General features: G+C 44.3%; 1 protein-coding gene across 9 annotated transcripts in view; it reads left to right on the forward strand.

Annotated features, from left to right (window-relative positions):
- The window catches only part of NHSL2 (NHS like 2), a 233,413-nt gene extending 221,990 nt beyond the window's left edge, over positions 1-11,423 (forward strand). For 8 of the 9 annotated variants that reach the window (XM_044763928.2, XM_070502999.1, XM_070503003.1 and 5 more), the window contains 2 exons: positions 1,048-1,180; positions 2,018-11,423. In XM_044763928.2, coding sequence (XP_044619863.2) covers positions 1,048-1,180; positions 2,018-2,342 — 458 coding nt within the window. In that variant the 3' untranslated portion in view covers positions 2,343-11,423. The remainder of the gene's footprint in view (positions 1-1,047; positions 1,181-2,017) is intronic. The other variant, XM_070503000.1, reaches the window with a different exon arrangement.
- The last annotated feature ends 5,730 nt before the right edge of the window (positions 11,424-17,153 follow it).

Genomic DNA, 17,153 nt, shown 5'->3' on the forward strand with positions numbered 1-17,153 from the left:
TGCGTGGCAGGCTTGCAGGCTTCTGAAGCAATGGAATATGTTACTAGAAGCAGCCTTTCTTGGTGCTTTCTAGAGGGAAGGGAGCTCCCTGTCTTGGATGGTTTGGGGCCAGACCTTCCTGAAACAACAAGACTAGGCTAGATAATGTTCCTCGACCTTTTGATTTTTTCCTGTCTCTTTTTGTTTTAACTGTGGTCAAATACACATAACATAAAATTTACCATGTTAATCATTTTTAAGTGTACAGTTCAGTGGTGTTAAGTACATTGACACTGTTGTGCAACCATCACCAGCATCCATCTCCAGAGCTCTCTCCGTCTTGCAAAACTCAAGTCTGTAATCATTAAACACCAACTCCCCAGCACCCCCTCCCCCCGTCCCTAGCAACCACTCTTCTACTTTCCGCCTCTACGAATTTGACTCCTCTAGAGACCTCCTGTAAGTGGACTCATACAGTATTTGTCTTTTGGTGACTGGCTTATTTCACTTAGCATAATGTCCTCTGGGTTCATCCATGTTTCTCCTCCTTTTCTGAACTCTTACCACCAAACATCAAAATCTTAAGGCCTTCCTCAAGCTGATTTGGACTTTCAAGTAAGTTAATTCATTGTGACTAAAACAAGCAAACGAGTCAAAGCCACAGGGAATTTCAGAATATGCTTCCTCTCACTCCACAGACTCCCTCTGAGATTCAGATGGGTCCCACTCCCACCTACTCGTTGAGTCATTGCTTTAGATTGCTCTCAGCTCCTTGATTTTTAAAAACGATGCCTTTAAAACAAGAGAATGCTGAGGCAAACTGTGGTAATGGAAAAGGCATGAGAGAACAGGGACCCAGGCCGATCTTCACCGCTCACTCGACCTTGGCCAAATCACTAACCTGCTGAGCAACATGTTCCTCTGCGAAATGGAGGCCTTGAGTCTCCGCCCTGCTGCCCTTCCAGAGTTGCTCTGAACATCTAATGAAACGCATATAAGAATGTTATAAGAATGTGCTTTGTCCTAACTATTGTAGTCAAAGTAATTTCTTCTGGTTCTTATGTCTAGGAAGTTCTATGGAACCAAACACTGAAGAAAAAAGCGTAATCAGTGATAAAACAGCCGAATGGATTGCGGAAGATGATGATGACGTGTTTGTGGCCTCACGCACAACTGAAGATTTATTTACTGTGATACACAGGTCTGGACTAATTTCCTTAATTCCTATTGTAATTGCCTTCCCTTTTGACACCAAAAGAAAAACTGCTACCTCTAAGCAGCCATTAGAATTGAAACTGGAGACTAAGTTCAGATACCCACATATGGGAACACAGTCCAGGGCCTCACATCTTTAATTCACTGACATCTTTGAGTGAAGTGGAGGAGGGGTGGGGAAGGGAGGACCAGGTGCCGAGTGAGAGGCCCCTCGTCTCCTAGCAACCGACCGGCCTATTGTGGCTCCATCTGCTCCCTCACAGCTCTGTCTACAGTCAGAGACATTTAACCCTTCACAGAATTTCTTGTACCAAAAAAATCTTCTCAAGAAGTGATGGGGCGCACCAGGCTGAGTATCAAAGCAGGAACACAGGCAAAGGGGGCGCCAGATGAGGACCCAGTTATTGGACAGGGGCACAAAGCAGGGGCTTGGGGGTGAGGAAACTGGGAACAGTCCAGTTATTGGAGCTGGGGCACCAGTTCAGAACAGGACCAGCTCCCAGGCTGCCTTGATTCAGAGTCACTGAGCTACCAGCCTTGACTCCTTAAATTCTTCCTCGGTCCCAGAACCTGGGCAGGACTGAGCCTGCAGGCACAGGCCAAGTGACTCCAGCTGTGGGCATTGAAAGGAGTGCAGGGACAGGGGGCCGGACAAGGGACTCTGAGGACTTAGTGGTGAGAGAGAAAGCTGGTAAGTATGACTGTTTGCAAGGCTGCTGCAGAGAAGTTCCCAGATCATGTCACTGGCATTCATGAAGTTATATGAAGCATTAGGAAATGGCTGCCGCACAAATTCACTCAAAGCAAACATTCTCTTATTCAGGTCCAAAAGAAAGCTGCTTGGCTGGAAGGAGCCTGGTGAGGCCTTTGCTGGCGGCAGTAGACTGAGCTCCCACTCACCAATAAGGAACACAGCTGATTCTCCAATTAGTGAGTCAGCTGCCTCTGCAGGGTCAAGTAGCGGTGCCAACCTAGATGCTGGCAGAAACGATGATTTCAAGGCCTTGCTACAGAAGAAGGGAAGCAAGGCAACTCCAAGGTCCCGCCCCTCAGCAGCCGAACTGCTGAAGACCACTAACCCGCTGGCTCGGAGAATTATCGCACAATTTTCAAAAGACTATGAAACCACCGATAACCCACGTACCTAAGCCATGGTTCAGCAAGCAGGGTTTAGTTACTAAACTTGAGTAGAGAAGAGGGAAGAGAAGGAGTTTTAAAAAGGAACCATGGAAATAACAAAAGAGCCTACATTTCTTTTACATTAACTCACACTCTGGACAGCAGGAGAGAGGCCACTTTTATCTAGAACTGAAATCATCAGGCACTTAATCATCTTCAGACATTTTGCATTTTCATACTTACAATCTTGCCATTACTGACTACCGATTTTCTCCTTATTTTCCCCCAGTGGTGAGCACTAAGAGGAAATTCTCAGATGCAAGGGCACATGTGCCGTCTTTTCAGTCAATGACCAGGCTGCTCCATCCCTGGCTCCTGTCACCAAGGGGTGCAGGGTGAGAGCAGATTGGGGGCTGCCAAACCTGGGGGGGCATAGGGTGCCAGTGCTGAGCATTCACTTTCCTGGTAAGGCCTTGATGGCCCTGCATGGAGAAACAGAAAGACTGATGCGTCTTCAACCCTGGTTTAACTCTCCCCAAAGGGAGGTTTGCAGGTGTGCACTTATTTCGGCATGGGGTTGATTGAATGGCTTTTGTCATGCAAAATATGAATGTGTCTCTGTCCTGAACGTCATGCCTTTTTCAGTTTGATTGTCTACACGGAGATCAGGGTGATGAGTTTCAATAAACATATAGACCCTTCCCCCGACCACCCCTTAGCTAGAAAAGGTCAGGACTGGGTTGCTTTGGGTGAACCAAGCTCAGCCAACAAATGAGGCAGCCATTCGTTCACTCAGATCTAGCCAAGGTAACTCGGCATGTTGTCTGTCAACAATGATAGCTAGGATCTGTGCCCAGCTCATGCTGCATTCTAAGAACTCTCGTTTCATTTGCATATAACATTCATTACAGGAAGTAATTAGCTGAAGAACAGCATCATCAGAGGCTCAAGGAGGAGAAAGGAAGTGTAACTTGCCTACCACCATTTAGTTCAGATTGTGGTCTGTGGTTGGTTTTGTTTTGTTTAAAGGAAATCTTACTCTGTTCCAAAATCGAGAACATATAGACTAAAAGAATATGTCCAAAATCTAAAAGGCAGCCTTGCAAGATGCTATGGCTCATAACACAAAAAAAGGGCTACATTTTGCCATTTAAGTTCTGTTTGACCAACTTTCACTTAACCATGCTCGGGGAGAGTGTAAGAACTGGGGTAAATGGGTTTCTGACAGACCCCAGAACAGTCATGGCGATCCCCCAGAAAGCTTATAGGCACTAACTATTCTTGTCAGTTCAATTTTCTAAGCAGAGCAAGAGCAGTGATTTATTTGATTTTCATATATCTGGTTTCTGGGAGGTTGGGCGAAAGAACAGACAAAGCATTGAACAAAGAAAACTGGCTGACCAAGAATGGAGGGTTAATTGCCCACCATTCCCAAGAGGGAAAAAGAAAAGTCAAATGAAATTGTAGCCTGTTCACAAAAAGCGCTCCCTGACCCCTTCCTCCTTCACCACCCCCTCCCCCCACCCAACAGATTCATTGGTCAGCCTCTTGGAGGATGCAGAAACTGCCCCAGAGACAAGCAGATCTTGATTTTCATAGGTCACCTTGCTCACCAATGAGAAGCAAGCTCTTAGCTCAATGGCCCACACTCCAGTGGACAGAGCTGCTGAAAAACCACACTGAGTTCTGAGGAGATTTGGGCCTCTCACATAGAAGCCCTAGGCCTAGGTCCTTGGTCGGTACAGTTCTGAACTCTAGACTTCGGAGTACAGGCCAGGCCCACCCATCAGCACTTGCAATCAGCACTTCCCCCTGATTTAGGCAGAAGCCACTTAAAATAAGAAACAGTTAGCAAAAGTCCAGTTGCTTTCGAAAGCATTCAAACTATTTGGTTTGAAGGTCCTGTCCAAATTTCAGGGATTTTGCCTGAAATACAAGAGATTCATTCCTGGCCTTAATTTATATATGAATGCCACACTTGTCTGCCCCAGACTCAGAATTCCAAAAGATGGAAAGATTTTCCTCTGTAGGGAAATGAAGGAGTGTTTGTGCTTTTTGCCTAACAAAAGTGAAAAGATGCCAGGGCCTTCTCCTTGGGAACCATTATGAATAGCTGAACTCTAAAGCCGAGTATGAGACTCACATAGTATAGGACTTGTTACTTCTGCTGATTTTTCTGGAAGCTTCTTGTTGCCACTTCTAGGGGGTTTACCTCTCCCCTCACCTTGATACGTCTGGTGGTTTTCCCAAAAGAATCTAAAGCTGAATGCCCAGGCAGCTTTACATTTTTCAATTACCTTGAGTCTTGCTGTCCTCTACCATAATCAGTATGTCTGGAATTTTTAATACATCTTCTACATCATCACTGTGGCCCTCAAATGCCCAGTAGTGTTCCCATTGGAGGATTTGGGGCAGAGATTGTATCATCAGAGGTAACATTCGGGGCTGGAAATATTCATTAAATATTTTGCAACAGGTAGACCTAGTCCCAAACAATCACCCCCACTCTAGAATTTCTACCAATCATTGATGAACATAACTCCGAACATCTTTCCTACTCCTAACACTCAACCTCTCTCCTCCCCTTGATTATCATAACACCAACTCTCTCTCCCACTCAGGCACATACCACAGTGTTTGCTGCCTTCTGCACCTACCTGCCGAGACTGGAGAAGAAGGCTGAAAGCCCCTCCAGGAAGGCTTTCCGAGAACATACCGCTGTCACTATTACTAGCGCCAATAAGAATGATAACAACTTTTGAAGGTGGAATACAGAAGGGGTTCGAGTGAAATGAAGTTGTCTCTGGGAGGTCAGCTTCCAATTCCAGTTGTTTCTACCCCTTTATAGCTTCTGATTCCGACCAATAGCAGCAGGTGGCTCTGCTAGACTGACTTCTGTCTAGTCAGGAGTAGAGGGAGTCCTCCCCAGGAGAGGAGGTTAATTGGTAGCTGGGTGTTTTGCACTTGGTGGGTGTTCGTTATGTATTTGTGGACCAAATGTTGAAGGCAGAGAGCAAGTCATTCCCAGTACAACAGGAAGCTTCACTGGTGGCTCCGCTCCTTTGCCTGCCTCGGTCTGTCGCCTGGGTCTGCCACATGGCCCCAGCTTGTCCTTCAGCCCCAACTTCTGTGAACTGCGTCCCTAGCCGACAGCTCACCCTTTAAGGAGGCAAGACCACAAGCAGCAAAATAGTTCATGTTAGCTTAATGACCACAAATCAACCAGTTGATCTGCAGACATTCGACCTTGAATGTGCACAGACAGAGGAGATCTACAAGGCTCTTGCAAGAAGCATTTCGCCGGACATCCATTGTAACTAGACAACACGGATCAGATTGCGATCCCCCTGAACCTATCAGTCTGAGCAGATCTGTCCATGCACCTGCCCTCTTCTTCATAAACGAACTATTCCCTAAAAAGACGCGTTCATGGTCAGTGCTCCATTCCTCACCAGTGCAGCCTTCCATTACCACCAAGTCTGTAACATAATGGTGAGCATTCACTTTAATATGATTTGCCAGGGCCAGGGCTAGAGTGAGGTGAGTGAGGCGCCTGGGGCGCAAAATTTAAGGAGGCACCCACTCTCAGGGCCGTGCAAGTGCCTTACCCTTGTCCCGGCCGTGCCATCTGCACTCTATAAAGCAGTATCAGTTTATCTTCTTCCTGTGAACAAGTACAGTTCTTCTGATTTAGGGGGGTAACTCTCCCTATCTGTTGTTGCACCAAATGTCTTGTTGCCATCTATTTTTCCATTGCTTTAAACCTTTGTATGCCTACACATCAAAGAGTCTTCAATATCATCAGAAAACATGGTTGCTTTTTAAGTAACCTGCTCCAAGTGGCGAGTTAGCACCTGTTTCAGTAGGGATGCTGACAGGGAGAGCCCTTCAGTGAAATGGTGACTGAGTTGGAGGTGTGTCATTGGGATCCTCGGTCTCCTCTTTCTGCTCCATTCTCCCCAGACTTTGCTTTCCCGCACCAACTCTCCTGAGTGCCTCCTAGTTTGTTCTCCTCCTCGCTAAGAAAAGCATGCTCTCAGGAAAGGGATCAGTTCCTTTACTTTGAGATTATAAGGCTGAATGCTACCTCTTTTGAGGGTTGCTTGCATTTTAACAGGGGAAAAGCCTTAAGCCAAAGGAATGAAGTTCTACTTATAGACTTTCAGGCATCAATTAGTTGCAGAAGTGTCTTTTTCACCATGGAAAGGCCAAATTCCCTGACAGCTAACTCCAGAATATAGAAAATACCTTAATCTTCCGGAATTATTTTAGTAAACTGCTGACGGTTGATTAAATTGTCCTGATACCCAGTGTTGTTCTATGTGGTTGTTACCAAGGGACGCTCAGAAATGGCTACTAAAAGCCACTGAGAAGGCCTAGATAATTCATATTGTACATTAACATTTTTACACAAATGGAATGAATACTACTTATCATTTGAGTAAAAGAACACAAGGATTTAAAGAGTTTGTGAAAATGTGTCCTGTTTGTGAAAGGTGAAGCTGTCCAGTGTCTGATTGATGTCAGTCCAGTACCGGTGGTGATTATTAAACTTATTGGAGGTACAACTTTATTGAACACAAGACTCTGCTTCCCCCTACACACATGTCTAGGTTTTGTGCTGTCACTTCAGCTTGGTGTGAGATGAGACCAGATCTATGCCAGAGCAGCCAGTCCCTCCGAGGCCTTTGCGTGTATGTCAGCTGTAAGTGACTGAGATGTTACAGATTTAAAGGGACAAGAGAGTGGGAAAGAGGTACAAAGAACTGCCTTTGTCAGAGAGCAGCGATGATTATGATTTAAACAATGACATGAAATAAACAAAGTTTTAGAATATGCTGAAACAGATTTATAGAGAAATACAGTAGTAAATGGTTATACACATTTGAGGCTCTTTTAATAAATTTAGCAAAAAGAAACTTGCATAAGTAATGGGTTCTGTGAAATAGATATATACTGTTAGTCAGTAAGGCCCCAAATCTAGGCCAGTGGTCCTCAAAGTGTAGTCCCATGACCAGCAGCAGCAGCATCCCTGGAATGTGTGTGTGTGTGTGTGTGTGTGTGTGTGTGTGTGTGTGTGTGTGTGTGTTCCAGTTCCTTCTCCAAGCCCCTGAGTCACTACAGCCACAACTCTCCAAATGATTCCAACCTTTCCCATCATTTCTGCTGTCATCACAGTGATCCGTCTCTGGCCAAGTGATGTATATCGACATGTTGGTTAAGTATATGTTTGCTGTTAAGAAATTATCAGATTGAATCAACTACTTGTTCAACCTGCAGAACCTTTGCTTTGACTTAGCCAGCACGTCTGGCCTGTTTTTGGTTTAAAATTTTTTTTAATTCACAAATAGGAAAAATGAAAAGGTGTTAGTTTGTTTGGTTTTGCCAACCCTTAACTACCTGTCTTCATCAAGGTAGCTGTTCTCTAGCAGGGCTCTGGCAGAAGTATGTTTGATTTTAAGATTTTGCCTAAATAGTGAAATTTGATCTCAACAGATCCACAAACAAAATCTGAACTGGAACAACCAGTTAATGACTCTTAGCCTCTCTTTAATGCCAAGCTTTATAGAAATTTATTCCCTACATGGTGTTGAGCTTTTTTTAATGTCCAATTTTATAAAGTGTTATGCATGCAAATGCAGCATCGTGCTCATTGTACAATTCACCCCAAACTCATTTCCTTCTCCATATGTATGATGGTGAAGAAATATCAATATGTATGTTCTTACCTCTCCTGATCAATTGTAAATTACAAATCTTTTCATTAATTTTTAAATGAGATATATTTACTCTGGCTAGTAGTTAAAATTTTATTCTTTTTATTATATTTCATTGCTACTCTTTTCTACTGACTCCAAAGCTTAGTTTGGGGAATATTTCTTATTTCTAGATTGTTGTATTTATCTTATTTCTATATTTATCTGTAGTCACGGAATGTTAGAGCTGAAAGGGACCAATCTCTTTACAGATGAGGAAACTGAGGCCCAGAAAGGTCACATAACTTACACAAGGTCACACAGTGTCAAAGCCGAGCCTCAGGCCCAGGTCTCGTCTCTGGGCCTAGTGTTTTTTCATTTAAAGCACTACACTTATAGAAGACCCACAGCTGGCTTCTACTTTTATGATACATGAATTTCCCAGGTATTTCAGTGAACTAGTACATATGCTTTAAGGAAAAATGCTCAAGAGTTCTTTAGTTCATGAATCCAAAGACAAATCTGATTTTCAGCGTACAAACATTCGGTTCCCTCCAGAGTCATTATTTGTACCCTACTTTGTACGATGGATGTTTTCCCTAAAAGTTATTTGATAAATGGATTTTTATAGATCAAATTCCATTTTTTAGTAGAGAAGGTTCCTATGTGAGGGAATCTTCTGGTGACTTCTTTTGAAAAACGAAGAATCCTCTTGTCAATGTCCCCTAATGTCTCTACTTTTTTTTTTTAGTGTGAACTTTTCTGTAATTGGTGTTTATTTAAAGTAGGGCACACCAATATAGGTTTTCCTAGAATCTACTTTATCCTTCCCTTCTTAAACTTTATGAGATATTTTCAGACCATTCGATGCTCATAAGATACTTAGTTGTGTTCTAGAAACTTCACCTAGCTTGATATTTTGTCAGTCCCTGGGCTCAATCTCTATCTCCACCTTATCAAACAATAACAGAATTGCTTAATCAGTACTGAGCTCTGCATGCAGTCTCTTGTCCAGAACATTCTTTGCCTAATGCTCCTTAGTGTGACTCTCTATCTATTCTTGGGCTTCTTTCCATAGTTCACGAGTACCTCACTATTCTGTGGCGTTGGAGGCAGTGACGCTTTAGGGCTGTCCTAGTCACATGGAGTGGTATTTCCAGTTATTTCCATTATTCCCTTGTTTTTCCTGGACCTCCTCTGTTTTCCCTTTTCAGGAATGCTCAGAGATTGGTGGGATTTTTCCCACCATCTAGACCAGGGGTTGGCAAACTTTTTCTGTAAAAGGCCAGATAGATAGACTCTATTTTAGGCTTTGGGGCCACATATGGTCTCTGTACCATATTCTTTTTCTTTGTTGTTATTTCTATCACTTTAAAAATGTAAATTCCATTCTTAGCTCTTGGGCCATACAAGCTGCAGGCTGCATTTGGTCCACCTGTCATAGTTTGCTGACCCCTGGCCCAGACTGTCTTCTGGGACAGGCATTTCTGTGACTGACCCCATGTGATAACTAGGTTGTGTACTGGATGATGTGGTTCACTGCCCTCCTACCTACTGCATTGTCAGACCAGTCTGCACAGAGTGGGCTGGAGAGGGGCCGCATATGCCAACCACTACTCTTCGATAGGGTGCCCTTCATGGACTCTCTCATTCTCTCTCTCTCTCTCTCTCTCTCTCTCTCTCATTCTCACTCTCTCACTGACTACCTCAGTGTAGAAACCCTCATTCTTCTATCCAGACCTCCTGTCCTGGTTATCCAGTGTGCCTCTGCTTCCTCGAGTTTGGGGTAAGCTGGCAGGAAAGAATGGATTTCTGAGTTTTCTTATTTCTTTTGTCCCATGATTACTCCCCCAAACTGTAGTTGGGGACCCCTGCCCTGGGTTGTCTCACCTGCCCTGCCCCATGCTGCCATCACAAGTTTAGGGCTGTCTCTGGAAAGTTTGGTGGCCCAGGCAATGAGATTCCAGTCCAGTCTACAATTTCCTAGGGAAATCACTAGCTCTCTTGGTTCCAACGACTGGTTTTAAAACCCAGAATGTCCATGTGTCCAATTTCTAATGTGATTAGGACCTGTTCTAGACTCAGCCCCAGCAAGAAAACCAATGAGGTACAGAAGGTATTCTGTGCCCATGGTTCTTCCCTGCCTAAACCCCTGCCTCCTTGGCCCTCAGCCCCCAAGATGGACCCCTTGGGATGCTCCATGCGGCACCATAACAAGCAGGCATTCAGCACACCATGGCCTCCGGGCTTCTGAACCTCTAAAAGGATTCCCTAAAGCTTCTTCACATCTCTCTCCATCTCACTCCCATCTCTATCTCTCATGCTGCTTGGGGGTTTAAAGCTCAGATTCACATTTTCACGTTTGCTCGTGTAAACACTTGGGGATATGAGTGAATGAGAAGGTATGGGCCTGTGTGTATGAGCATGGTTTCTCCACCTGGACTGTGAAGGCCCTATTCACTAACGGATCACACACACATCCCACCCAGTGCTCTCATCACTTCTCTGGTCCAGTCCAGGTCTGATGAGCCTGGTTAGGAGAAGGGGCTAGTGGGGGCTCCTGAGGCATTTCCCTTTTCTTGTCTTTTGAAACCTCCTTTCCACTGGCTTGTGCCGCCTTCTCCCAGGAAACCATTTCAAGAAACTCCTCTGTGGCAATTCTGGACAGGCCGACATACAGAGAGCTATGGACTCAGTCACTCAGACACACCTCTCAGGCTGCAGTTTTTCCCATCTAAGCAAATTCCTTTGTAGGACCTTTAGCTTGCTTTCTGTCATTTGAGCCCAGGGATCTACCCACTTACTGAAATCTAAATTTTAAAAAGTCAGAGACATGAGTAACTTTGAGGATTTCCCTATCTAAAAGCATCCATGAAACGGTTTCTTTCTGCCTTTTGTTTAGGATTTCCGGACTTAGGAAGGGAACAAGACTTGTGCCTTGGACTCTAAGGCAGCAAAAGGACTACACTTGCCAAAGCAAAATGAGGATGGAAGATTGGCTAGTCCTACTATGCATGGTCAGGGAATGGACTCTTGTTCAGTTAGCACTTATGGCTCAATGCTTACTGAGTGCCAACAATGCACTTAAGAAAAATAAGAGAGGCAGGAATTTACAGACCAGTGTCCTAAACTAGAAGGTAGAGATAAGGCAATTCCCCCAGTGATAAGAATCTGTCCCTGGATAAAAGTTTCAAGAAACAGCAGAAACTAGAAGAGATCATAATCCCAGTCTTTTAGAATTCCAACACAAAATGGAAGGGAGCCCTCTGTGGGGTGACATTACAAAGAGTTTTTCTTGTCTTTCTTTTTAAAAACAGAAAACATTCCTTACTGGCTTGCTACCAGCAATTGAACTGTATTCTTTATAGAGCTAAAGCTGTTTGTGTCTTCTTAAAATAAAATTTTTCTGTTTCACCCTCTGGTCTTCATTGTAGAAATGATGCCTTCGTTCAGTCACTAAGCCCAGTTTATGAGCATGTTTTACCAACCACACAAGTGTGGGGCCCACACACATGGGATTTGATTCTCACAAACCCCTGAGAGCACAAAACAGATAGGCGGGACACAGTCTTGCAGAAACCTGGTCCACTGAGCCGTGAATCTAAGCTATATGGGCAGGTAATCCATGTTCGAGGACTTCATCTCAGGGACTCAAGTTCAGTTGCTCATGGAGGCAACAAGGGGCCGCAGACAAGGCGAGGCTCTGATGAAGTGGGCAGCAGTTGCCAGGCTCCTGATGGGAGGAGGTTGCCATAGCAACTGTGCTCAGGGCACGCACTCCCTCTTTGTTCTCTGGCTCAATGAAGCAGGGCAGACCTGAGTGTGTGGGTTAGGAGCAAAAAGCACAGACCAGATGTGGCCCAAATCACTTACATCCCTCAAAAAGGGTACGGTCCCACCATGCAGGTGGTGACAGCTATATTCAAGAGTCAACTCCCATCCAGAAGGAGCTTGGTTCTCTGTTCCCAACTGGCCCAGGCCTCTAAGGCTGAGGCCCTTGCAGCCAGCATCTTGCCTCCCCAGGCTCCAGGCTAGCTCATGACCCCCGTCACCACCAGGCTGCTCTTCCAAAAAGACACAACACAGTTGGATACAACCTAGAAAACTTACAAGGGAAGGGAGAGGGACCAGAGCTACTCTCAGACAATAGCAGGTGTTAAGATTTAAGATAAAGAGGGGCCGGCCCCGTGGTCAAGTGGTTGAGTTTGGGCGCTCCACTTTGGTGGCCCGGGGTTTTGCGGTTCAGATCCTGGGGGCGGACGTAGCACCACTCATTGAGCCATGCTGAGGCGGCGTCCCCCATAGCACAACAGAAGGATCAGCAACTAGAATATACAACCATCTACTGGGAGGCTTTGGGGAGAAGAAGAAGAAGAAAAGAAGAAAGAAGAAGAAGAAGAAAAGATTGGCAACAGATGTTAGCTCAGGTGCCAATCTTAAAAAAAAAAAATAGATTTAAGAGAAAGGTCAGAGAAGGAGCCTGGCTCTAGGTGGGCCCCATGGCAAGCAGTACTTTAGGGGTACCCTGCAGTTCAAGGTCTAGTGCTCACCTCTGCAGGATCAGAGCCTCCTTGTGCCGCCACACTGTGAACTAGGGAAGCTTTTAGCGACTGACCCACACTGACCAAACTCACAAAAAACATGTCAAAGGCAGGGTCTGATAGATTAATTAGCCAAAGAGAGAGCACACCTTTAAAGCACAGGTCACACACAGGAGGCCTGCAGGCTGAACTGGGCTCACACACATTGTCCGGAGTACACAATGTTATTTTTCAATTTTTTTCAATTTAGATAGGGCACAATCTCTCCAATTTACCAAGTTCCGCACCACTCCCTGTTAAATTCAACTAGCTTCGTTCACTTATATTCTCTGCCAGGCCTCTGAAGACATTTGAGCCTGTGACCCCTGCATCAAGGTGTTGTGGCAGAGTGAGTCCCCCGGGAAGCAGACTCTGGGACGGAGCGTGGTGTGCAGGATGTTTACTATGGACTGCCTTTGGGATGGACATCCGTGGGAGAGAAGGGAAGGAAACAGGCTCAGGCAGAAGGAAAGAAGGGCAGCAATGCAGGCACCACAAAGCCTCAGCAGACTCAATAGTGAGCTCTGGTGTTAAAATGACCTGTCAGTGTTGTCCTGTGCTGGGCCAAAGGCAAGCCTTCATGCTCCTGCTTCAGTCAGTCACTAGCTCTGGGCCACCCCACCAAGGGTCTGACCTTGGGTAAGGCACCTCTCTCCAGTTGAGGCCGTCCCCAAAGGAACTGACGGCTCAAGAAGGTTCTTTGCTGACAGCACTCCCAGCAGCGGGGCAACAAGTCCGCCCTTGAAGTTCTGTGTCCATCACAGGTGTCTCTCTCCCAAGAGCAGTACAGATTAAACTCTTACAAATTCTTATTTTCTGATTCCCACTCCTTACCTTAGACATATTATGGTTCATTTTATTAGGTTTATAGCTTTCTTAAATTGTAGTCACCATCATAGGATACATGCTAGTAGCCTTAGTTGGACTTTGGTGTTTCACAAGCCTCATTAATGCCCATTAACAAACCCTCTCCAAGGGCACATCACATAAGCAAATGGATGTCAATCCATCATAAAATACCAGGAATAAAATGGACTAGGCAGGGGCCGGCCCGGTGGCTCAGCGGTTAAGTGTGCACGTTCCACTTCAGCGGCCCGGGGGTTTGCCGCTGACTGCTCCTTCAGAATTTCCTTTGCTTCATCCTCCACTCTGCCTGTGAGCCTTAGAGTCCTCAGGCCTGTCTCCCAGGCCTTCTCCCCCTTCTCCATTACCAGCTTTCCCTGGGTGGTCTCATGCACACCTACTACTCCTCTCCCTGTGTTTCCCACCTCAGTGAATCATACCACCACTCATTCATCTGCACAAGCCAGAGGCCTGGGCATCTTAAATGTCTGCTTTTCTCTCCTACATCCAATAAGCTTTGCAGATTCTACCACGTAAACTTCTCCTGTATCCCTTTGTTCCGCATTTTATTTCTTGCTGCAGGGGCTCAATAAATATTGAGAAGCCTATCATTCTATTTTACTTATTTCACATGATAAAAAATGAGCCTATACCATACCAAGAAATCAGTTCCAGGTAGACAAAAACCTAAATACAAAGAGCAAAAATATAAAGCTTTTGGAAGATAATGTAGGAGAATATCTTCATGACTTCAGAGTAGAAAAGGATTTCTTAAGACACAAACCCACTAACTATAAAGGAAAAGCGATAAAATTCAACTACTTTAAAATTAGGAAAGCATTTAAAGAGTGAAAAGGCAAGCCACAGAAAAGGAAAAGCTATTTGCAACATATATAACCAACACAATACACAAAAGACTCCTACAAATTAGTCATAAACAGACCAAAAACTCAATAGAAAAATGGGCAAGAGACTTGTATGGGCTCATGATAAAAGAATAAATCCAATTACTCAATAAGTGTGAAAAGGTGCTTAACCTCATCTATCATCAAAGAAATGAGGGAGGACGGATTACAAAGGGGCAGGGGAAAACTTTTGGGGGGGAGGGGTATGTTCATTATCTGAATAGCGATTCTAGTTTCATGGATGTTTACTCACCAAATTGTCACTTTAAACATGTGCAGTTTGTTGTACATCAGTTATACCTCAATAAAGCTATAACACACACACAAACACACACACACACACACAATGACATGCCATTTCACATCCACCAGACTGACAAAATATTTTCTAAGTCTGACAATAACCAGTGTTGAGGAAGATGTGGAGGAACAGAAACTCTGATACACTGCTGGTGGGGATCTAAATTGAGTCAACCAATTTGGAAAGCAGATTGCCTTTATCTATTAAAGTTGAAGCTATCCCCACCCCAGGACCCAGCAATTCCACCCCTAGCTATATATCCCAGAGAAATATGTACATATCTTTCTCGAAAGATACAGAGAAGATTCCAAACAGCATTGCACATAACAGCCCAAAGTGGAAACAACACAACAGCCCATCGAGAGGAGAACAAATAACCTGTGGACTACTACACAGTGATGACAATTAAACCACAGCCACACGCAACGACATGTATGGAGCACACAAACGTGAAGCTGAGCGACAGAAGCAAGACACAAAGGAACATGGACAGTACGATTCCATTTATTTAAATGCAAAAACAAGCAGAACTAAATGCATAGATAGATGATAAAACTATAAAGAAAAGCAAGGAAATTGTTATCATAAAACTTAAGAGTATGGCTCCTTAAAGCAGGAAGGGTAAACTGTAATTGGGGAGGACACAGGGACGCTTCTGGGGTGCTGGCAAAGTTCTATTTTTGGACCCTTGGAACTATTTTTTCAAGAGTATAAACAAACTGTACATTTGTTTTAAGCACTTTTCTGTATGTATGACATATTTTACAATAAGAACATTTTTTAAAGACCCAGGATACAATTCTGAGTTACACCAAACTTAAGGGCAGGGCCGGAGGAAAAGGAGTCTAGGAAAGAGACAGGGCAGGCAGCAAACCAGGAGAGAAGAAGTTCCGAAATTTCCAAAAGGGAGCAGACGGCAGTGCCAACCCTTATCCACTCCTGCTCTGCAGGACACATCAGAGTAGGGCTGAGAGCCTCCAGCACGTGTCCTGGCAGCTGTGATAAGAATATCCTCGCACAAGAGAAAAATGAGCGAAGGCACAAAGAGCTGAGAAGAAATACTATTAGGAGGCAAACATATGGAAAATGTCTACTTTTCCTTAACGAGCAAAGACACACAAAATTTTAAAAACCGAATGGCCATTTTTTGCCCATTACAGTAGCAAAAATTGAGGGGAGGCGGAAGAAGTTACAGTATGTCAGGCTGGAAAGAGTACCAAACTGATGCATGGTTACTGGCTGCTAACACTAGGAATAAATATCATCCTTTTAAAATAAAATCTGGCAATATGCATCAGGAAATTTTAAATGCTTATGCCATTTTACTCAGTAAGCCTACTTCAGGGAATCTATGCTAGGAAAATTATGCAAAGAAAGCAAAAGGCCATATGAATGAGTCGAAAAGTGACTCAATTATCCCTCAATGAGGAAAACACTGAATAAACTTTGTTAGGCACCACTCAGTAAAAATCATAATTATAATAATGGAGAAGGAAGGAAACTAAGATTTATTGAGTGATACTTTTTCACGTCTTATACTAAATGCATTACTTATCAGTTTAATGCAACCACTTCCAAAGGTTTTTGTTGTTACTTCCATTTAAATGTGGAGAAACTGGGGCCGGCCCCGTGGCCGAGTGGTTAAGTTCGCGTGATCCCCTTCAGCGGCCCAGGGTTTCGCCAGTTCGGGGGTTCGGATCCTGAGAGCAGACGTGGCACCGCTCATCAAGCCATGCTGAGGCGACATCACACATAGCACAACCAGGACCTACAACTAGAATATATCACTATGTATTGGGGGGCTTTGGGGAGAAGAAAAAGAAAAAAAGGAAAAAAAATAAGATTGGCAACAGATGTTAGCTCAGGTGCCAATCTTTAAATAAATAAATAAATATGGAGAAACTGAAGCCCAGAGAAGCAGATTAACTTGCCAGATATCACACAGCTAATGAGAGGCAGAACTAAGATTTGAGTACGTACCTGTCTGAATATGAAACCTTTGTTATTTTCACTCCATTACACTGCAACATGAAAAAAAATACTTCTGCTAGCATTTCTTGAAGTGTTTTTTTCCCCAAACACATAGGACATTACTAACTGGGTTTTTAAATACCAGGTTTAGGAGGTTTCTTTACTACAGAACTTCTCAGAGCCTTTATTACACATTCACTTACTTAACAAGGATTTACTGGGTATGTCAGACACTTAGGTGTTGGGGATACAGCAGTGAACCAGAGAGACAAGATCTTTGCCTTCATGAAGCTTATCTTCCAGTCAGAAGAGGGAAGATACAAATAAATACCCCAAATGACTTCAGACTGCAGTGAGTGCAGTGGGGGCAATTAACAGGGCAACACGATAGATGGGAACTGGGAAAGGGGGCTACTCTGGATGGGTTCATTGCAGAAGGTTCCTCTGGTGTGACTTTTGAGTCGAGACCTCAAGGAGCCTGAAGGGAGAGTCTTCCAGGCTGGGAAACAGCAAATGCAAAGATCCCAAGGAGGGAGACAGTTTG

Source organism: Equus asinus, chromosome X, assembly GCF_041296235.1.
Source record: "Equus asinus isolate D_3611 breed Donkey chromosome X, EquAss-T2T_v2, whole genome shotgun sequence".
NCBI classification, from domain to species: Eukaryota; Metazoa; Chordata; class Mammalia; order Perissodactyla; family Equidae; genus Equus; species Equus asinus.